Here is a 23,613-nt window from a genome sequence, read left to right as displayed (position 1 = left end):
ATCATATTTATTACAAACTAATGGTTAATGGGCTGTCTCTGAGTGAATAATACAACATCTTGACCAACGCTCTGTTAAATCACTGGCAGAATAAGTGAATTCAGATTTTGTCACAGTGATAATTTTTGCTGTAACTCCAGATGATAATATGTTTTCCTTGTTTTTCATTCATAGTACTGAAAGAAGTTTAGCTCTTCAGATTTTATTTTGTTCATGATTGGACCAACTATTTTTGTAGCTAGAATTTTATGTTTGTGATTAGCTTAGTCATTTATACTAATTACTTTAATTAAAAATACTGTTCTTTTAAATAAATGATAATATTCCTAACTTGGGTGAGAAAATAATATTTTTTTGACATTTGAATCTGTTTGTTTATTTTCTGTTTGTATTTCCAGGAAGCATTTTACCTTTATAAATGAAGTTTTCTGTTTATTTTTTAGCATACCTCCAGATAACCTCTCTATTCAAGAATTTCAAAGAAACGAAAGTATTGATGTTGAGGTAAGGAACCTATTTAAAACATTTTCCTGTGACTATTTCTGAAAACCAAATAGTTGAAATGTTGAAACTGTAAAGTTGCTAAAATAAAGTAATAGATTGAGCTTGAACCTAAAAGCATTAAAACTCTCAGAAAGGTTAAAGTTTAATTTTTAAAGCCACTGACATTTTAAAAATGACTTTCTTACAGCTCTGTGCTTTGTGCATGTTGTGTAGGTACTAGTTATGTCCATTTAATAATTTTAAAAAGCAGCTGATTTAGTAAAATAAATCCATCAGTCAGTGAACATGCATTTGAGAGCCTATTTTACAGTTTGACAAATCAGATGTTTGTAGTTCAAATTAATCAATAAGTTGCTTAGAATTTTCTGTTTTAACCAACTGTAGAAGCAAATAAGTGTTTTTTAAAGAATATATTTTGCTGATATAAATGGAATTTAAAGAAGTAGTTGACTGTGGGTTTTTTTATTGGGGGGTTGCTTTAAATTTTTTTCCTTTGAAGTAGGATAGGGGGACCTTTAAATAAGTCAAATTAATTATTAAATAAAGTGTACATGAAAAGCATAAATATCATATATAGATGCTAAATATTGCCTTTTGTCCCATTGCTATATTAACTCTTATAAAACTCTGCTTCAAACTTTTCTTCTTTTCCTGCAAAAGTCAAAATGACACATTATATGTAAGAAATAAACTATTTAACAAAAATGAATATAACTTCACTTCCTCTTAATATCTCATTTTTATGGCTCTAAAAGGTGATTTAAGTCTTATTCTTAACCCTGTTTTTGATATTTTATTCTAATATGGATCCATTTCATATACTGACTTTTTCTCTAGAAGGCTCTTTGCTTTTATGGTGTTGAAGATCAAAATTTGTTAAGGTTGTTGTATAGTAAACAGTTTATAGTATTGACTATTTTGTAATAAAGTTATTTACTAAAGCAGATAAGGGAAACAGACTAATTATCCTGCATGTTAACATTAAAATTCTTCTGTAGTTCTATTAAGATTCTTTAACTGATTTTCCTGTAAAATAAAATTTAAATTTTACTCTAGAAATGATCATTTACATCAGTCTCTTTTGAGGGAAAAAAAATGCCTTTGAATTTGCCTCTTTGCTTTTAGGTAGTTCAGCTTATCAGCACTGAGATACTGCCTTATGCCAATTTTATTCCTAAGGAATTTGTTGGTCAAATAATGACTATGCTTAATAAGGGCTCAATACATTCTCAGTCGTCTTCATTTACAGGTATGTTATTTCAGTGATTTTTTAAAAAAAATGTTAGTAAGTATTGAAATACTTTTGAAGAAGCTAACTGTAGAAATATTTACCCCTACGACTATGGTAAATGTAAACAGAAGAATGGCAAAGTAATTTTTAAGAATGTGATATAGAACATTAAGTTTTATGAGGGGAAAATGTGGTGAATTTTCTGTGCATTATGTGTGATGAATTAAATTTCAAAGCAGTTACAGAATCCAGCTAAATCATTGCAGGCCGAAATAAGTTACCAGTTTTGTGAAGTTATGGATTATGAGGAGGTAATGAGTCTATATTCTGTCACTTAGTAATTGATTAATCTGTTGGTTAACTTAGTAATTGGTTAACTGTCAGTTTTGTCATCTGTAAAATGAAAATATTAATACCAACCTCAGGATTATAAATTAGAGTTATTAGTCCATTGAAAAAAAAAAGATGTCAATATTTGTTAAGGGAACTGACATTTAATGAATGACTACTATGTGTAGGATGTTATGCTAGAATATTAATCTCATTCCTCACAACATTTCTGTAAGGATAGATTCTACCATATGACAGAAGGGGAAATGGGTTTAGAAAGGTTGAAAAATTACCCACAGTCTTAAGGCTGGAGACCAAAGTTTATCCATGAAAAGAACTACATGCTTCTTTTGATTATATCATGCCAACTTATTGGGAGATGATATATAATAAGTTGCTTTTTGCTATTATTTCTCTTTTTTAAACCTGTGGTCAAGTGTTAAATGTAATTGTGTCATCATAATGTGATTTTTTTTTTTTTTGGTAAGATGATTAAAAAATTCTAAACTTGTGCCGTGTGTATCCTTACTCCCCAGAATTTACTGGAGATGTAACTAACCTACTAAACTGTGATGAACACTGTCAAGAGCATTTAAGTGTACAGTCTGACCACGAGAGGTTTCTCACACTGCTTACTTCATAAGCTGGTTCTTTTTCCTAGCCCAGATAATTTTTAAAATTTATCTGGTAAAGTGTGAGTTTAACAAACATAGGAACCTCAAAGAAAAAAACTTTGAAGTCCACTTATCTTAATATAGTCAACTTTTTATTAAGAATATTAAAAAATATAGATAAATCTTCATGAAATATACTTTAAGAACAATATTTTAATTAGATATAAATATTCTAAGTTAAATGAGGACTACCGAGTGACCATGTGTACTTTTTCTAGCAGTTTTCTGACAATAGCTCTTACCACTTATAATATTAAATGTACCAAGATAAAGAAGGCACAGGTACATTCTACCAGTGACTTTGCCATAGGACACAATTTTCTCAGCTTTAACTTGGAGTTTTCTTTAAGCATAAACATACAAATCCTTTCTTGCTAATAAACAAGACTGACCTGTAAACACAGAGGTTCCAGTGATTATTTTTGGTCCCCTGCTCTTAAGTTTGATCTGACAGCCAGAGCTCACAGACATTTGAGGAAATCCTCCAACATGAAAGAGAAAGACCAAAACAAATGAAAAGGGGGTAAAAGAAACTGGGAAGAAAGAGATAATATGCAGAACCATCGAAAACATTTATTTTTTTAAAATACAATTATAATTAGGATGCTCAGAGAGATAAAAGATTTTACATTCATGAAACAAGAAACGTGCTATTAGAACGGAGCAATCAGAACATGAAGGTGCGCATAAAAACTAAAAATATGATAGCTGACATAAGTTCAATCAAGGGTTGGAAGTAAAGCAAAGACAAACAAGTGGACAATATGAAAAGAAAGAAATAAAATGAATCCAAGGGATCTAATGTCCGACAATAGGTCTTCCAGGAATAGAGAATAGAGAGAAGCTAGGAGAGAAAATTATCAAAGAAACAAACTGAAGATATAAATGTGCAGATTAAAAGTGGTCACTAAGTACCCAGAAAAGGGAAGGAAAAAAGATTCACAATAAGGCCTGTCATCATGAAATATCAAAATATTAGGGATAAAGAGAAGATGCTAAAAGATTTCAGAAAGAAAAGAAAAAGGTTTAACACAGAAGAGTTGTAGCAAAAGGACATTGGAATTCTCAGTAGCAACACTGGATGCTGAAAGATTGAAAGATGCTGAAAGGCTGTGGTTTCTGAGTTATAAATGGAAAAGATTTTTAACATAGAGTTTTATACCTAGGCCCACTGTTGGCCAAGTAGGAATGTAGAATGGTAGTTCTCAAATGTTAGCATGCATTATAATCACCTAGAGGGAAGCCATTTCCACGATCTAAACCCACATTTTCTGGTTCAGTAGGTCTGCAGTGAGGCATGAGAATTTGCATTTCTAACATGTTCTCTGGCGATGCTGATGCTGCCTAGGAACCCCACTTTCAGTACCACAGTAAAATGACATTTTTGGAAATGCGAGGTCTTAAAATTTCTGCTTCCCATTCACTCCTTCTCAGGTACTGCAGAATTTTCCCCGTGAAAACAAAGGAGTAAATCAAGAAAAGGGAAGGCATGAGATCTAGAAAGATACAACACAAGAAAGAATAAAAACAACTCACAGGGTGATGTCAAAGACTAGTTCTAGGATATAGCTGGACAGCGTGTCCAGAGAGCAACTAGTCCAGACTGGAGCTGAGGGCAGCGTCCAGGGAAGATGTTGCCAAGAGAAAAAGAGAATGGAAGAAAGAAACAGATTATTCCTAACTTGACCATGTAGAAGACTGTTGAGAGGTATTCTGCAGTGCTGTTGAAGGGGCTAAAAAGACCAGAACGAGGAGAATGTTGAGTTCCAGAGATGAGAGTGGACAGCCTTGCCTTGTTTTTGATCTTGCAAGGGGGAAAATTGTCTGTTTGACACATATATATGTATATTTATATACATGCTATTACCTCTAAGTTTTTCACGATACTTTTTATCAGTTAGGGAATTTCCTTCTATTCCTAGTTTCCTAAGAGTTGTATCATTAAGGTGTAATTAGCGCATTGTATTAACCATCAAAAATTGTTAATTCTACAGAAGCAGAGATTGATATTCGTTTGAGAGAAGAATTTTCTAAAATGTGTTTTGAAACATTGCTCCAGTTTTCCTTCAGTAATAAAGTCACAACACCTCAAGAAGGCTACATTTCACGAATGGCACTCTCAGTGCTTCTAAAGAGGTCTCAAGACGTACTACATCGTTATATAGAGGATGAAAGATTAAGTGGTAAATGCCCTCTTCCAAGGTACATGTATATGTATATTTTTTAATTAAAGAAGGAATTAACTCTCATAGTTAATAATTTTTTTAAAAAGCTCTGAAAATCAAGTGTTTTCATAGGTGATCTGAACTTAACCTGAGGCTGTTTATAATTTTTAGTCCATACAATGTAAATTTCCAAAGTTTGCTGCAGATATATCAATGTGTTTATCATGCGGTGCTTTCCAGACTAGTTGTGGAGAGTAAGTAACATATGATATATATACCAAATTACTTACTTGAATTTGAAAAGAAATCAAAGTCTAAAATACATGTTCTCAAGGATTTCTGGGTAAGGACTTGTGGATCTGTATGAACACATGACTGTGGATCTCTCTAGAGAGAAAATAATAGATAAATCATACTCTCTGAACTTCCTAGTTTGTTTTATAATCATTTGTAGGTTTCTCCGTAAGTTCTCTGCCATATCTCAGATCTTCTTTTCATCTAGTTTGCTTTATTAAGTCCTTGTATCCGAAGTGCTTTGCTTCTCATTTAGTCAAGCCATGCCAGGTAAAGGGGCTCTGGGTCTTTCTGCTAAACCAAAGCTAATCAAAGTTGGGGTGTAGATCAGAATTTATCAAAAAATGCAATCATGAATTAGGGTTATGTTGCCAATCTATTTTTTAATGTGGAAGTTAGAGTTTAAGGCAAAGCAAATGAAGCAAATAGAAAACAATATTGGAAGACAAAATTATCAAAGTCAGGAAAGAGAAAAATCATTGTGGGTCCCATCTTATAAGGTAGTATTGAAAAGGTTAATCACTAACCCTGAATCTTTGTGTACTTTCTTAGTTACTTAGAATAAATCCCCAGAGTTGGCATTGACCTGTCAAGAGATTCAGACAGTTTAAAAAGTTTGATATGTATTACATATTGCCCGTTAGAGACTTCTGCTTATTTATATTATCCCAGGAATATTGAACATCCTTTTTCCTCAAGTTTTGGCAGTTTAAAATTATTTGCCATTTGATGAATGAAAAAATAATAACATAGTAGTTTGATTTCTTAAAAATTTTCAGTTTTGTATGTTGCTTTGTTTGGATTATTTTCATTAGATTATAAGATATTTGATTTCAGAAAGCAACTTTTCCTTTATTTTTGTTTTGTTTACTCTATTGCTTTTAAATTGAGTCTTATAGTTGTTACAGTGTATCATCCTATGTTTGCAGTATTACTACATTATTTTCTAAAACACTACACTGCAACACAATAAAATACTTACAAAAGGAGGCTTGGAATAGTACCCTGTCGTAGTATTAGGATAGTCTTATCTGTTGAATGATAACACAGATTAGGGTTAGGGTGTAGGGGAAGACTGGAGGGTAGAAGAGCGATTTCTGCAGGAGAAAGAAGGAAGTCAACCTACTCTTATGGATCCTTTACTCCAAGCTCATTCTTCATTGCTGATGTCTCAAATAGTGTCACCTTCGGATTGATTTTGAGCCTATTTCTTACTTGTTATATTATAAGGTTAAAAAAGTACTGTTATAATTTTAAAGATACTTTTGACAGCGTGATGAAATATGTGCCAGGAGGTAATAGTAGTCTTTATTTCCATTTAAACTTTGGCAAGTCCCTTTTGTACTAATTAGTTAAAAAAAAAAAAACTTGTAGAAATTGTAAAAGCATATCTTATATATTGTTTTACTTTTAAGTAGTTAATGAAATATCTGACAAATAAATTTAGATTTATATGAGTAGATGAGTGCCTTTCTCCCCATTTTATGTTGATAACTTATAGTTAGAATAACTATAAATCTTATTTGCACACTGAAGTACATGTTAATGAAATGATTTTCTTTTATAAGAATTTAAAACTATATTAACTTTGCATTGTCTCGTGTTCAGTATTTTCCAAAGTATGTCTATTTATATAACTTAGTAAAAAATACACATGGCATAATTTTAAATCTTTTTTTTTACATTTTTTATTGAGTTGTAATCATTTTACAATGTTGTGTCAAATTCCAGTGTAGAGCACAATTTTTCAGTTATACATGAACATACATATATTCAATGTCACATTTTTTTCTGCAGTGAGCTACCGCAAGATCTTGTATATATTTCCCTGTACTATACAGTATAATCTTGTTTATCTATTCTGCATGTGCCTTTCAGTATCTACAAATTTTGAAATCCCAGCCTGTCCCTTCCCACCCCCTCCCCCTTGGCAACCACAAATTTGTATTCTATGTCTGGGAGTCTGTTTCTGTTTTGTATTTATGTTTTTTTTGTTTTTCTTTTTTTTTTTTGGAGTCCACATATGAGTGATCTCATATGGTATTTTTCTTTCTCTTTCTGGCTTACTTACTTAGAATGACATTCTCCAGGGACATCCATGTTGCTACAAATGGCGTTATGTTGTCATTTTTATGGCTGAATAGTATTCCATTATATAAATATACCACCTCTTCTTCATCCAGTCATCTGTTGATGGACATTTAGGCTGTTTCCATGTCTTAGCTATTGTAAATAGTGCTGCTATGAACATTGGGGTGCAGGTGTCTTTTTGAAGTAGGGTTCCTTCTGGATATATGCCCAGGAGTGGGATTCCTGGGTCATATGGTAAGTCTATTCCTAGTCTTTTGAGGAATCTCCATACTGTTTTCCACAGTGGCTGCACCAAACTGCATTCCCACCAGCAGTGTAGGAGGGTTCCCTTTTCTCCACAGCCTCTCCAGCATTTGTCATTTGTGGATTTTTGAATGATGGCCATTCTGACTGGTGGGAGGTGATGCCTCATTGTAGTTTTGATTTGCATTTCTCTGATAATTAGTGATATTGAGCATTTTTTCATATGCCTGTTGATCATTTGTATTTCTTCCTTGGAGAATTACTTGTTTAGGTCTTCTGCCCATTTTTGGATTGGGTTGTTTGTTTTTTTCTTACTAAGCTGTATGAGCTGCTTATATATTCTGGAGATCAAGCGTTTGTCTGTTTCATCGTTTGCAAAAATTTTTTCCCATTTTGTAGGTTGTCATTTTGTTTTACTTACGGTTTCCTTTGCTGTGCAGAAGCTTGTAAGTTTAATTACGTCCCACTTGTTTATTCTTGCTTTTATTTCTATTGCTTGGGTAAACTGCCCTAGAAGAACATTTTTGAGATGTATGTGAGATAATGTTTTGCCTATGTTTTCTTCTAGGAGATTTATTATATCTTGTCTTATGTTTAAGTCTTTGATCCATTTTGAGTTTATTTTTGTGTATGGTGTAAGGGAGTGTCCTAGCTTCATTGATTTACATGCTGCTGTCCAGTTTTCCCAACACCATTTGCTGAAGAGACTGTCTTTATTGCATTATATATTCTTGCCTCCTTTGTCAAAGATTAGTTGACCAAAAGTTTGTGGGTTCATTTCTGGGCTCTCTGTTCTGTTCCATTGGTCCATATGTCTGTTTTTGTACCAATACCATGCTGTCTTGATGACTGTAGCTCTGTAGTATTGTCTGAAGTCTGGGAGAGTTATTCCTCCAGCCTCTTTCTTTTTCTTCAGTAATGCTTTGGCAAGTCTAGGTCTTTTGTGGTTCCATATACATTTTATTATGATTTGTTGTAGTTCTGTGAAATATGTCCTGGGTGATTTGATAGGGATTGCCTTGGGCAGTGTGACCATTTTAACAATATTAATTCTTCCAATCCAGGAGCATGGGAGATCTTTCCATTTTTTCAAGTCTTCTTTAGTTTCCTTCACCAGTGGTTTATAGTTTTCCATGTGTAAGTCTTTCACCTCCTTGGTTAGATTTGTTCCTAGGTAATTTTATTAGTTTGGGTGCTATTTTAAAGGGGATTGTTTCTTTACTTTCTTTTTCTGTTGATTCATTGTTAGTGTGAAGAAATGCAACTGATTTTTGAACGTTAATCTTGTAACCTGCTACCTTGCTGAATTCTTCGATTAGTTTTAGTAGTTTTTGTGTGGAACTTTTAGGGTTTTCTATATATAGTATCATCTCATATGCATATAGTGACACTTTAACCTCTTCTTTTCCAATTTGGATCCCTTTTATTTCTCTCTCTTGCCTGATTACTGTGGCTAGGACTTCCAAGACTGTGTTGAATAGGAGTGGTGATAGTGGGCAGCCTTGTCTTGTCCCAGATTTTAGTGGGAAGCTTTTGAGTTTTTCACCGTTGAGTACTATGCTGGCTGTAGGTTTGTCATATAGAGCTTTTATTATGTTGAGATATGTCCCCTCTATATCCACTTTGGTGAGAGTTTTTATCATAAATGGGTGTTGAATTTTAGCGAATGCTTTTTCTGCATCTATTGAGATGATCATGTGGTTTTTGTCCTTTCTCTTGTTAATGTGATGTATTAACTATAAATCTTATTTGCACACTGAAGTAGGTGTTAATGAAATGATTTTCTTTTATAAGAATTTAAAACTATATCAACTTTGCATTATCTTGTGTTCAGTATTTTCTAAAGTATGTCCATTTATGTAACTTAGTAAAAAAAAATACATATTTTAAAATCTTGATGGAAATAATTTCCCATCTTTTTTTTCAGACAACAAGTAACAGAAATCATATTTGTTTTAAAAGCAGTCAGTACTCTCATTGATTCACTTAAGAAAACTCAGCCTGAAAATGGTAAGTGCTTAGAAACTCAGTTATTCTAAACTCACAACATTTTTGTTCTATTTGCAATGTATTTTTGTATTGTTATTAAGTTAACTGAATTTTAGGAACATAACAGCTATAAGGCTTTTTCCCCCAGACCTTATGATAGCAAAGCATCAGGTCCATTAGTATGTCAATTAAGTAAAATTACTTTGTACTATTTTCCTTATTTCAAACAAATTTGACTTTTTTCCCCACCAGCTTTAAGATATAGTTGACATGTAGCATTAAGTTGAAAATACACAACTTGTGGATTTGGTACACTTTTATATTGCAATATGTTTACCATGGTGATTTTCACTCACACCTCATTCACATCACATAATTATCATTTCTTTTTTTGTGGTGAGAACATTTAAAATTTAGTCTTAGCAATTTTCAAGTATATAATACAGTATTATTAACTGTAATCACCATGCTGTATATTAGATGCCCAGAACTTAGTCATCTTATAACTAGAAGTTTGTACCCTTTGACCAACTGCTCATTTCCCCATCCCTCCCAGACCTTGGCAACCACCATTCTACTTTCTGTTTCTATGAGTTCAGCTTTTTTAGAGTCCACATAAAGGCGGTATTTGTCTTTCTCTGTGTGACATTTCTCTTAGCATAATGAATGCCCTTGGGTCCACCCCATTATCTCAGATGGCAGGATTTTCTTCTTTCTCGTGGTCGAGTAATATTTCATTGTGTGTGTGTGTGTGTATGTATATATGTGTATGTATATATATGTATGTGTGTGTATATATGTGTGTATATAATATATATACACATACCATATCTTCTTTATCCATTCATCCTTTGATGAATTTGTTACCAAATTGAAATAGCTAAAGTTATTTTTACTGCTTTTCCCACTTCAACCTTTATTTTGTAATGAAGTATTTGAAAGATTCTGTCTGTATTTATCATCTTATTCAGTGTTTTGTGTACTTTGACCTTTTCATTTTAAGTGGAAGGGCTCCTTTCAACATTTCTTGTAAGGCAGTCTGGGGTTGATGAACTGCCTTAGCTTGTTTGTCTGGGAAAGACTGTTTCTCCTCCATTTCTGAAGGAGAACTTTGCTGGATAGAGTATTCCTGGGTGATAGTTTTTAATCTTTCAATATTTTGAGTATGTCATTCCATTCTCTGTTGGCCTGTAGAATTTCTGCTGAGAAATCTGCTGATAGTCTAATGGGTTACCTAATGGTAGGTTACCACTTTTTTCCCTAGATGCCTTTAAAATTCCTTCTTTGTCATTGATTTTTTTAGTTTTAATATAATGTGTCCTGGGAGAAAGTCTGTTTGCATTGACGTGTTCTCTTAGCTTCATGGACTTGAATATCCAGTTCCTTCCCCAGGTTTAAAAAGTTCTCAGGTATTATTTCTTTAAATAAACTCTCTACTCCCTTCTCTTCTGTCTGCTTGGGTTAGTTCTTGTAAAATTTCTTCACTTTTTCTTATATCTTCGTTTTCTGTCCTCTTCTACCTGTATGATTTCTCAGTTTTTACCTTTGAGCTAGCTAATTCTGTCTTCCATGTGGTCTACTCTGTTTCCAGTATGTTCTTATGCATTCTTCATCTCGTTTATTGAGTTCTTCAGCTCCAGAATTTCTGTTTGGTTCTTTTTTAGAGTTTCAGCCTCTTTGGTAACATATTTCTTTGTTCGTTAATTTTATTCCTGAGCTCATCGAACTGCTTTTCTGGGTTTTCTTGTAGCTTGTTGAATCTCTTTATGACAGCTATTTTGAATTCTATCAGTTAGATTACAGTAAAGTTTGGTTTCTGGAGAAAGGTCATTTTCTTTTGTGGTACCGTATTACTGTCGTTTTTCATGGTGCTTGATGAGATGTTCCTCTGCCGATATATTTGAGGTAACAAACACCTTTTTTCTTTAGTAAAGCTTCTTTTTGATTTGATTCTATTTAACAGGTTAGTAATTAGAGGCCTTTCTTTAGTTTTTCAGTAGGTGGCACTGTAGCACAAGTTTTTGGTTTGTCTTACCTGAGCTGCCTGTGGTTATTTTTGAGAACTGGCACTTTCCACCCTCTACTGTCTCTTGTAGGAGTGTTGCCTGGTGTCCTTGTTGTCACTGCTTATGCTTATGGGGTTGCTGGTACCTTGCTGCTGCCAGTGTTGCTGCTGTCACTGGCATCGCTGCTTAAGGCACTGGGATAGCAGGGTCTCCACCATGTCCAGGATCTCCTGGGTCCATGCTTCTGGGTCCACTGCAGTGGGGCAAGGGGATGGATGATCTGTGGAGCTGGGGTTCTGGGTCCTTCTGCCACATCCGGAGTTATCAGTTTCATGGATGCTGCTGCTGTGGGCAGATGAGCCAGTGTCATGTGTGCCTCCATGACTAGAGGGATGACGTCCCAAGCCCTGGTGTGGCCTGGTTCCCCATAGCCTCGGCCACAGCTGTGGCTGAGAAGCCCGAGTAATGTGCGTCACCTCCCCCACTGCTGTTAGGTTTTCTGGGGCTGTGGGTTCAGCTGCTGGGGCTGGAGATCCAGGATTTCAGGCACCACCTGCACTGTTACCCCAGATCTGCCTCCTCTGTGTGTTTCAGTCCACCCACCCTTATGTACAGATGTACAGATGTGTGGAATTCTCTGGAACCCCGGTGTATTGGGCAGAGACACTTTTGTTGAGTTATGGTTGTTTTACTGGTGGTAGATTGAAGAAGGGAAGAGACAAAGGGAGCCTCTCACACCACGCTGACGCTGACTTCACTCTCTGGCTGACTTTTTTTTTTTAAACTAAATTGGTCTGAATTCAGGGTATTGCATAGACCATTTGTAACTTATCTATTTTTAATGTAAAACATGACTGACTTTTTTGGATTGTGGAAGGCCTCTTTTCTGCATTTGTACTGATTTATTGTATAGATATAAGCTGTATAAATAACCAGGAATCATTTTTACTGTCTTTTCTCATTTGTTTCCCCTTTCTGTTACTCATTTATACAATCTCTTCTTTACACTAATGCCAGAAATGACTTTTCCAAAAGTGTAACTTTGGTCATTCATTTTTCCATCCTTGTAAAACAAAACAAAATAATCTTTTCCTTTACCATTACCTACCAAATACATAGAGTACTGCTTTCTGACTCTACTCTCTTCATGCTTTATTTCCCACTAAACTTCATATACCCTACTCTCCCACCAAACTGAAATTCACAGTTTACCCAAGCATTCCCAATCCTTTGCTCATTTCATTCTCCTGCCTAAATCCACCCTGTTCAGATACCACACCACTTTTAAGCCTTGTTTTTATTCCTTAAAGGTGAGTGATTTCTTTTTTCAGTGAATTTGCAGCTCTCTTTTGTGTGCCTTTGTCTTAAAGCACTCTCCTTCAATTACAGTTATGCATGTATATGACTCACTCCCCTTAAAGAGTAAAATTCTCGAGAGGCTTTTTGGATCATGTTTTATTCTATTTTGAATCCTTTACAACATTGCTACCCAAAGTGTGGTTTTTTGGACCAGCCACAGGTCTTAAGAGTTTGTTACTGGTTCAGGAAAAGATAAAGAGCTGGCATCAGAGTCTAAGTCAGTTGTGACTAAGCACACTGGTTCAGCTGATTCTTTTTTTCTTTTTTCATACAACAAGACTTTGTTATAGAAAGAAGTGTGTTTATTTACATTCTGGCACAAGCACCTTGGCAGACTGGCGCTTTAAGCAGTATTACCTTTAATAACCAGGAAAAAATAAGTGAGTCACAGGATATTTGTTCTTGTCACTTGTTATATAATTAAATACATGATTTTCTCTTTTCAAAATTCACCGATTGTTACTTTGGCCTAGAAAGGGTGAATATGGTACTAAATATTAAGAGGCAGTAGACTTGTATATATATTCAACCCAAGGGAGGGGTAGAATTTCTAAGAAAAATCCTGGAGCAGCGTCCTTAATGTATCCCATGAAGTTCAAATTTGAGTTATCTTAATAAAATGTTCTGGTTGATTTTTTTCAGAGAGGGAAACCATGAATTGATTCCTTGGAGACCAGTAAAATCTTTAGTAGATAAAGGGATAGAACTAATTCTTAGAAATAGATAGTACTTAAGAAATAAGCAGGAAAGTCTCTATTTTTTCATGTTATTGCCATAGACATATTAAATACAGAAAATATATTTCAGTGCATAGTACTTGCATTATTTTTTATGATCCTTTAACAGCTGTCAAAAAACCCAGAATTTTTATAAAGGAAGAAAAGAGAGGGAAAACTCAGTAACCTTTTTTTTACAGAGTCAATGGGCCATGGATAGGGCAGTGTAGTAATGATAGATGATCTAACGAAATTAGTGTTAAAAATTGTTTAAGAGAGTTTGAATTATGCCTCTGGGCATATGAAATGAAGATTTAAATTAGATGTAACCATAAATGATGATATAATAACATATTAAAACAGTATGATAAGCTTCATTAAGAAACAGAAAAAATGAAGATAACTTAGAGAAAGCCAGGCCTTCCTGGCAGAAATATGTTGGACTCCTCATAGCCAGTCCAGAGTTAATTCAAGGGGATGACTACAAGGTTTGGAACCAGTGTACACCCGACATTTGTTTAGAATGTTTGTTATTTATTTTAGGTTTTCTAGTGGGAGAGGAGGCATTTGTTGGACTTACTTAGTTTAGAGGAATTTTGTATTTATCATTTTAGTTGCTCTTTAGTTAAAAATTTGAATAGGTCGTAAACATACACATGGTTTAAAAATTCAAAAATATAGAAAGATACACAGGGAAAAGTTTTAAGCTGGTCTTTTCCCTATTCAGTACCTGATTGGTTCTTACCTTATCACAAGCAAACATTTTTATTAGTTTGTGGATCCTTCCATAAGTTTATCATGTAAATACAAAATGTATACAGTTGGCCTTTGAACAGCGCAGGGATTAGGAGTGCCAACCTTCCAAGCAGTCAGAAATCCATGTATAACATACATGGTTCCTTCATATCTGGGGTTCTGCATCCTTGGATTCAACCAATAAGGAACTGTGTAGCACTGTAGTATTTACTGTTGAAAAAAGTCCGTGTAAAAGTGTATCTGCACAATTCAGACCTGTGGTTGTTCAAAAGTCAACTGTACTCCAATATGCTCCCAGTTTTTAACATGAATGAATATGCATAATAACCTCATATTATAGCTACTGTTCTGAACGCTCTTTATTTTTTTCCACATCACGAGCATCATGGAAATTCTTCCATATCAATGCATACAGCTTTTTCATTGTTACTGATAGTTAGGTCCAAAATACCCATTAAGATCTATGGTTAGTTTTTTTTTTAATTTTTTAATTGAGTTATAGTCATTTTACAATGTTGTGTCAAATTCCAGTGTAGAGCACAATTTTTCAGTTATACATGAACATACATATATTCATTGTCACTTTTTTTTCTGCTGTGAGCTACCACAAGATCTTGTATATATTTCCCTGTGCTATACAGCATAATCTTGTTTATCTATTCTGCATATGCCTGTCAGTATCTATGGTTAGTTTTAAAACATATTTTAATTTAAGAAATTTGAGTAGCTTCCCCTGGGTTAAGGTGTTATCTTAAATAATGTATTTTTGTATTTTCCTGTAATATACCAAAAATAAGTTTGATCAGTTGACTCTATATCTAGGCCAACTTAGATAGCTTTCAATCTATGCAATCTTTTTTTTGTGATTCTTTTATTACAGTAAGAAATAAATATAACAAACTTACATTCATAACTATTTTTTCAGTGGTATTAAATACATTCACAATGTTGGCAACCATCATCACCATCCATGTCCATAACTCTTTTTATCTTGTAACTGAAACTTTATACTCATGGAGCAATAACTCCCCATTCTCCACTTCTAGTCGTTGGTAACCACCATTCTACTTCCTATCTCTATGAGTTGTGACTGCTTTAAGTACCCCATATAAGTTGAAGCATACGGTATTCTTTTTGTGACTGGCTTATTTCACTTAGCTCATGTTGTTTAGCTGTCTTATGTGTACCTTTGTCTTTTTCAAGGCTGAATAATATTCCACTGTGTGTGTATATATCTATATACATCCATTCATCTATTGGTGGACACCTGGGTTGCTTCCATGTGTTAGCTGTTGTAAATAATGCTGCTGTGAACTTGAATGTACATATATCTCTTTGAGACTCTGATTTTAATTCTTTGAGGTATATACCTAGAAGTGGAATTGCTGGATCATATGGTAAAATCTATTTTTTATTTTTTGAGGAACCACCATACCGTTTCCCACAGTGGCTGTACCATTTTACATTACCACCAACAGTGAACAAGCATTCTTTCTGTTTTATCCACATCCTCATCAACACATGTTGATTACTGTTTTTTTTTTTTATAGTAGCCATTCTATTAAGTATGAGGCAGTATCTCATTATAGTTTCGATTTGCATTTTCCTAATGATTAGTGATGTTGAGCATCTTTTCATGTGCTTTATCAGTCATTTGTATATCTTCTTTGGAGAAATACGTATTCAAGTCCTTTGCCCATTTTTGAGTTATTTGGTTTTTGTTGTTGAAGCCTTTTTGTGCCTCTGTGATCAGAAGTAACATTTAGAGCACAGATCCCTGATATTTGGAAGTTAGGGTCCTTTTTCCCGACCCTGACTTCCCCCAAGCTGCATGTAAGCTGCTCCAGGAACACACACAGCTGCCTACCACACGGCTCGGGGTGGGGGATGGGTAGCTGCTACTGTGCTAAGGGCTTAGATTGACAAAAATTAATCGCAGTATTCTATCCAAGTCTTCCTCTGGAAGTTGCAAAGGTTCAGTAGACTCCAGAGTTCCAAAATAGTTACATCAGATTCTTCCAGTTCAATTGTTGTCTAGGTGGGTAGACAGATTCCTGGCACTTACTATGTGGTCATTTCTCAGAGTCCTCTCTGTGTAATCTTTTGTTAAAAGATTAGTGGAAGGTTTTACAGACAACAGCTAGAGCAGACTGTTTGAAACTACCTGGACCATTGGTTTTTACTGTTTGTTGTTGTTATTGTTGTTAAGCAGCAAAATTCTCTTTACAGTTGAAATCTGAAATGGATTTCCAACATACAAAAAAGATAAAAGCAGAACATCTCTCACCTGACATTCCCTCCATCACCAGTATCCATCAGCCTCACTCCCCCTTTCTTCTTCACACCTCCACTCCAAGGAAGTCCCTGTTTAGGTGGAGAAGAGATTAAATGAACATTTTAGCATTTCCCAAGATATGTACTAAGCAATGAATATTAATGATGAGGGATGTCAGTAGATATTGAATGGGAAAAAAATTCCATAATGAAATTAATTTTGGAAACCTTGGCTTGGATAAAGTTAGATCTGTTCTTTTACTTTGAGCCTTTAATAAATTCATGTGAGTTATGAATCCCCAAAAGGGAAGATGATACATACATTTGCCAAGCTTACTTGACGATGGTTTTTTCAAAGAAGTAACTCGAACAATAGTTTGAGAACCTCATTCCTTTATTCTATAGTATAAGTTGACATATAAGAAATTATATGAGTTGATCAGGGACACCCAGCATTACCTTATTTCAGAATGGTATTTAGACACTTAATTGACACTCAATAAATTGGAGTGAAGAAAAGAATCAAAGCTCCTTATGCATAGTATTCTTTCTTTTATACTACACTGCCTCCCAGATTTGAGATTTGTTCTGCAAAGTGCCATATACATATACTAAGAAAAATCTGTCATCTGGTTTTGTTGTGCATTGTGCTCAATAATATGCACAGTACTTATAGGAAAACAGAAATGTAATATGTGATCTCAGAGTATAAGGCAATTACAAAGTAACTGGGGTGTAACATTTGTCCATTCACCAAATAGTGTTTAACTGTACTAGTTGTTCATAACAGTGGTGAAGAAGCAGAAATGTCCCTTCCCACTACAGCTTAAATCTAGTCATGTACATTAAAGATTAGCAAACAGTGTAAGAGTGTAGTGGGTTATTTGTGGTCATTTGAAGTTAAAATCAACATTAAGGACATTACTAGGAAAATCATTTAAGATATATATATATTTAGCATACAGCTGCATAAAAATGGAATTGGTTTCTAATTGTTCTTGAAAAGTACAGTTTATTCTCTAGCTATTATACTGAAAGTGGCAATGGTTTGAATTATTCTAAGCTGTTTTGTTAGCATCCAAGGCCTTCACAAACGGAAGCATCATGTAAAATGTACTTTATCAAATTTGTTGGTATGGACAACTCTGCACACTGGTCGTGTATTTTTCCCTCATGCCTTATTAAGTACTGCAGGAAGTCACCCAAAGTTTAAAAAAAGAAAAGGTTAAGGAGTGGAGGTGGGAAGAAGAATGGGGAGTGGGGCTGATGGGTGCTGGTGAGGGAGGGAGTGTCAGGTACAATCTCCCTGTTCAGGAGTTTTTTCTTTGCATTGTATTTCTTTGCGTTGTGTTTATGTTATAATCTTCTATTCCAATCCACTCTTTTTTGAGGTTTTATACTTTTTGCATTACAGTTGATGGAAATACCTGGGCACAAGTAATTGCCTTATACCCAACGTTAGTGGAATGCATCACCTGCTCATCTTCAGAAGTCTGCTCTGCCCTTAAAGAAGCACTGGTTCCTTTTAAGGATTTCATGCAACCACCAGCATCCAAAGTTCAGAATGGAGAATCTTGACCAGCTACAATAAACTCAAACAAGAAAGACAGCTGAAGAATGTTTGCTCCTCAGTGAGTTTTCTGTGAGAAGGACGTTTCTTACCACAAATAATTCTTGGCAGCTGTTGTTGGCCTCCTTTAAATTGTACTTACCTGAGTTAAGTAGTTCACATTACAAGCTTACATGTTAACAAAGGCTCCTGAATGAGTAGCAGTGCAAGCCTTTAATAAATTAAACTGATGGGAGAGGTGGTTAATACTGCAGCATACCTGCTACTGTTTCTTCATTTGGTGATTTAAAAGTGAGCTTATGTACAGTTTGTGGTGTATGTGTTAATGATGTACTTTTTAAAAAGAAAGAAAAGATATTTCATTTACTCAGATTTATTAGGCTGGTGTTTTTGCGCCCCTTTTCTAGTACAAAATTGTACTAAACTTTTATGCAAGACGGTACTGTAACATTCCATATTGTCTATAACCAGCCTTTGTAAACAAAGGGAACTGATATACTTGTGTGTATAATAAATGGTACAGTTCTGTATAAAATAGCTGCATTTATTATTTAAATTTTTAAAATATTGATGTTAAATGCTTGAAGCTGTATTTATTATTAATGCAAAATTGTTTGCTTACATTTTTACTTATAATTTGCCTTCTTAAGTGGCAGATATGCTCACCATATGATCATGAAGTTAGCTGAATGCTTATTTTAAGTGTATTTAGTGACTGTTAAACATCTAACCAGAAGGGTCATGTGAACATAGCAGCAAATAGTTGATTTGCTGATTTTGCAACTTTCAAGTATAGATTATTAACTTAATATGTTGGGATATATTGTAGCACTATGACTCCGTCATACCTCATTTCTTTAATTATCTTTCTCAGATTTCACATAAGTCTGTCTCTTTTTATATTTGCTGTCTGGATTTTAAAGACTTTTCATACTTTATATTTCTACTGATCTTTTTTTTCCCCACTGACTAACAACATTTATCATTGTCTTTGAATTATGACCCAGGCAAGATGATTTCACATTTCCCAAGATTTTGCCGTGAGGTTTTGTTCATTTCAGTGCTCCATTTTGTATGTCCTCTCAAGAAGAAAATAACTATGCTCTAACCCACAAATTTAAAATACGTGTAATAGTCTAAAACAATGAGAAGTGTATTTTTTGAGATAGTGAAGTATTTAAAAGTGCAGTGAACTTTGTCATGGAGTGAAATGCCAATTTTGTTTCACCTTCCTATCTTAGTGAAGAAGAAAAGTGCTCTTGAGTACATTAACTTAATTGTTTCTTAAAAAGCTGACTGACCTAGCTCACTGTACTTCTTATTTAATGGATTATGGTATTGTCATAATTTTATCCTGAGTTAAATTTTCATAATTATTTATATGAAGACTCAAAGATGTTTAAAACAATGATTATTCATAAGAAATCATAGTAGTCTTAGTATTATTTTAGTATGCTGGAAGGCCTTTGATTTTAATAGAATTTATTAATTTCAGCCTCTCCAGAATAATTATAAAACTACAAGAAGATATTAGAATTAAGTAATGAATTAGATACAATTTTGAGGCTGTTGTAATTGTATATTTAATTTGCACTGTTATCTGTAGACATGTGATCAGGTCTTTTTTTTGAGGGGATATTATTTTTATTTACATGCATTAATGAATTTCTATTTTATAATTTCACCTAAAATTAAGGTAAAATATGACATTTCCTAGACTCTATCTTCAGCATTTTCCTTTAAGAAAGTTGTAAAAAAAAATTCAAGCCGTATATTTAGTTTATTTTCTGTATTTGGATATGTTAAATTGGGCATTAGAAACGTCTGCATATCACTGATAAAGTATTGAAATAGAATAAGAAGGTAGTGTTCCAATTCAGTAACACCTTAAAAATATTGCCATGAATTTACATGAAGTAAAAATATGTCCATTCTTAAGAAATAGCAGATCAATTGCAATCAGAATAATTATGCTCCAGTGAAAGTTAAATGTGAGTCTTGGGTATGTAGCTATAATGTGAGTAGTTCTAGCTATTGTATTAGTTTTCAATACTAGAACCATGCCCTACAGAAAAAAAAAAGAAAACCCCACAAATGTGGTGAATGTGTAAATATCATATAATATGGTAATCAGTGCCAGTCTTAGTGATGAGCAAAGTGGGCCGCCCCCTAGGTGGTGTAATTTGACTGATTTTTCCTCCCAGGATATCTCCTGCCACCCCTAGGAATCACTGCTAGGAATTCATTCCTTTGAATCAAGGCTGCATTTTCTAAAATATCCTGACCCCTGGGGAGGTTACTACATTGTGCTTGTCTTGGTATGAATTGCCTTCTTCAGGGACTAGAAGAACCGGGCTGTGTGAGATTACTAGATTCTAGGAGATTCAAAAAAGAAGCTCCCGAAGCTGAGATCATTTTATAGCACAATTGAGACTATGACTAGGACTGAAACAGTAGTAATAATGTCCTTTGAGATTCGTATTATAAATACAGTGAGTTTTCAGCCTCGCATAATCACTTTTTGTCACTGACAGTGCCTATCTTACAAAGCTGGCTAGACAACAGGCATATGCCAACAATTGGGTTCAAGTCCTTTTCTAGCTGTTTTTTCCAGTATAAAGAAACCAAACTAATTTTCAACTTGAATAACTTACTTTTTAGTTCCCTATAATGCTACCACTGCCAAAAAGGAAAAGAAAAGGTCATTTTGTAGTTTCTTATTTAGTTTCTTTATAGTTAGTGTTAATATTTTGTTAGTTTTATTATATATATTTGTAACATTTATGTATTAGGAGTCTGCTAGGTGCCAAAAGAAGAAGAAAATGCATAAAAGTCTGGCTTAGAACCGCTTTTAACTTTTTTTTTTAATAATCCTGCCTAGTTGTGAGGCAGTGAAGAGCTGAGGCTCTGCCTCCTATTCAACTTCACGCACGTTAACTTTTCACAGCCTGTTTTCTTATCCTGAAACAGAGATGATAATCAATGAGTTACTCGTTCTTCAGAGAAAACAATACAGAGTTGGAATTTTGAGTTGATTTCATAATGACATTCTTAGGGTAACTATTTATGTTGTTTGATAAATTTATTGCTATTCCTATGCCGAGACTTTTGACTCTATGGTTTTCTCCCTTTTCCTCCTGCATCATTTTCATCTTCTCTTTCTTTCTTCTTTAAGTTCTATATCCACCTTATCTCCTTTCTTTTACTTTCCCCTAATTTGTTTTCTCCTTTCATCCTCTTTCATCCTCTGCCTCTTTTCCTCTAATTTCACCTGGATCTCTTCAAAAGAAACAGAGCTATTAGTGGTAGGACCACTACCAGCTGCCTTTCTGTTAAATGAGACTCTGAAAATACCTTCCTACTTTGGCCACTGCTGCTTTTTTTGCGGAGGTGAAGTCCCCCTGCCATTTCAGTGGCTGAGCAAGTTAAAGTAATCTGTGGCTATTGCTCCTGCTTTCTTTCTGAATCCCCAGGATTCAGCAGCCAGGATGCTCACAAAATGAGATTGCTATAAATATGATGAATTCAGCAGCTAAACTTGAAACAATCATGTCTTTTATGTGGATAGAGAGATTATACCACTTTTATCAAAAGGGGGTCTTTAAAATCCGCTTATGAAAGTTGTGGGGTTTTTTTTGTCGTTTGGGGGAGGGCTTTTTATTTGTTTTTGGAGGCAGATACTTTGAACTATTTTATATTTATGTTATATAAATATTATTTGTTGATTTATAATATTTGCACAGTGCCTACTTTCAAGGAGGACTCGAGACAGCATATTGCCCATGTATTTCAGCTGTTTCTGTTTTTCTCTTGAAAGCAGTATTCTTTGATAGAAGACCTAGAATGTTAATAATACTCATCTCCAGTCTTTCTTGGGTGTATTTGGTATCTGTGTGCTTAGAGCTTAGAGTGATACAGAGGTCAGTTGAAACATTCTTACACTGTGGGATTGATTCTAGCCCCTCAGGTAAGAAAAAAATTTATTGTGCCCTTGAATTTTGAGACCATTTTCAGTTGCTGCAAATGTGGTTATATTAAATTTTATTTTAAACTAACATTCAATAAATAGTGCAACCAGGGAAGATTTGCTAAACCATGCCATTATTTGGGAAACTATTGCAATATATGAACAACTGCTTCTTTCTGTGAAGTTTTGCTAGATGGGAGAAAAATTCTAAAGCTATATAATACTGCAATCTTATTCTTTTTATCTAGAAAAATAAAATATTAGGCTTCAGACCCAACTGTGAAAATTGCATTTGCTTTCCAGCTTTTACTACCTCTGTGTCATAATTTTAACACATAACATACAACTTCTGTCTCTTAAGGCAGTTACCATATGGTGTTTATGTCAGACTGGATATATTTATCTAATTTTGTGAGATTTTTTTTTAGCTCCCTACACAGTTCTTGAAAGTAATACTGCTGTTGTTACACTTTCTCCTTGCAATTTTTATGTTGTTGAGATGTATCAGTTATGTATTATAATCATGAAAGTCTCTTGGCCTCAAAGCCAAGTTTTCTTAGTGGCCTAGGATAGATTTTTCACAAAAACTGCATAGTTACAGCTGTGATTACATAGGTCCTTAATTTGCTTTACAGTTAGCACTCAGCATGATTCTAGATTTTTAATTATGTTCCAGCAGTACTAGTTTTCTCAGTATAACTTAAAATCATAACCACTTTGAGAATTTATTTTCAGATCTGATAAAACTACTCATTTTTTCTTTAATGTACATTGTTTGCTTCCTCATTCCCACTAGGTTCAACACTTTAGTGACATCCTACATCACTGACTCTGTTTAAAGACTTCATAAGTGATTCAAATATTTGTATCAATTTGGAAAAACCTTTATAAAAAACAGTAATGGAGATGTGTTTTTGAGATGTCTCTTTGGTGAACTATTAATATAAAAAATAAAAAAAAATACAATCAGAAGGACATTATGAAATATCTCCTAGTAGTTTGGAAAGAAGATTGAGAACTTTGTGTGAAAATTTTAGGTCAAGTAAAAAGCATAATCCTCATGCAGATTTGACTCTTTGGGTTATTTTTTGTTTTATGAGCATTCCTATTTATTTTTAATTTGGTGAGATTAATTTTGAAACTGCCTACGTATAGCAATGACAGACTATCTCTCCACCTCTCAGAGAAAAAGTTTATGTTAAAATTTCTTTTTTTAAAACCTGTGTAATAAATGTATGATACTGAAAGATTCCTCCATAGTACTTACAGAAGTCAGGTGTAGTTACAATAATTTTTCTAATTTCTAATTTAAATCGTCATTTCTGGAGGACCTAGTATGTGTCAGTCAGGGCTTTGCTTGTATTACTCCTTTTAATTCTCGCAGCAGTTCCTGCAAGGAAGGTAGTAGTATACTTATTTTACAGAGGAGGAAGTCAAGTTTTAG

At 34.2% G+C, this 23,613-nt stretch overlaps 1 protein-coding gene across 3 annotated transcripts in view; it reads left to right on the top strand.

Moving 5' to 3' along the window:
- The window catches only part of MON2 (MON2 homolog, regulator of endosome-to-Golgi trafficking), a 102,026-nt gene extending 78,792 nt beyond the window's left edge, over window positions 1-23,234 (top strand). For all 3 annotated transcript variants that reach the window (XM_006192372.3, XM_006192371.3, XM_032493107.1), the window contains 5 exons: window positions 444-504; window positions 1,630-1,753; window positions 4,734-4,941; window positions 9,460-9,542; window positions 18,047-23,234. In XM_006192372.3, coding sequence (XP_006192434.1) covers window positions 444-504; window positions 1,630-1,753; window positions 4,734-4,941; window positions 9,460-9,542; window positions 18,047-18,210 — 640 coding nt within the window. In that variant the 3' untranslated portion in view covers window positions 18,211-23,234. The remainder of the gene's footprint in view (window positions 1-443; window positions 505-1,629; window positions 1,754-4,733; window positions 4,942-9,459; window positions 9,543-18,046) is intronic.
- The last annotated feature ends 379 nt before the right edge of the window (window positions 23,235-23,613 follow it).

This window comes from Camelus ferus, chromosome 12 (genome assembly GCF_009834535.1).
Source record: "Camelus ferus isolate YT-003-E chromosome 12, BCGSAC_Cfer_1.0, whole genome shotgun sequence".
NCBI classification, from domain to species: domain Eukaryota; kingdom Metazoa; phylum Chordata; class Mammalia; order Artiodactyla; family Camelidae; genus Camelus; species Camelus ferus.
The sequence above is the reverse complement of the archived record's forward strand: the minus strand, read 5'-3'. Positions and strand labels throughout refer to the sequence as shown.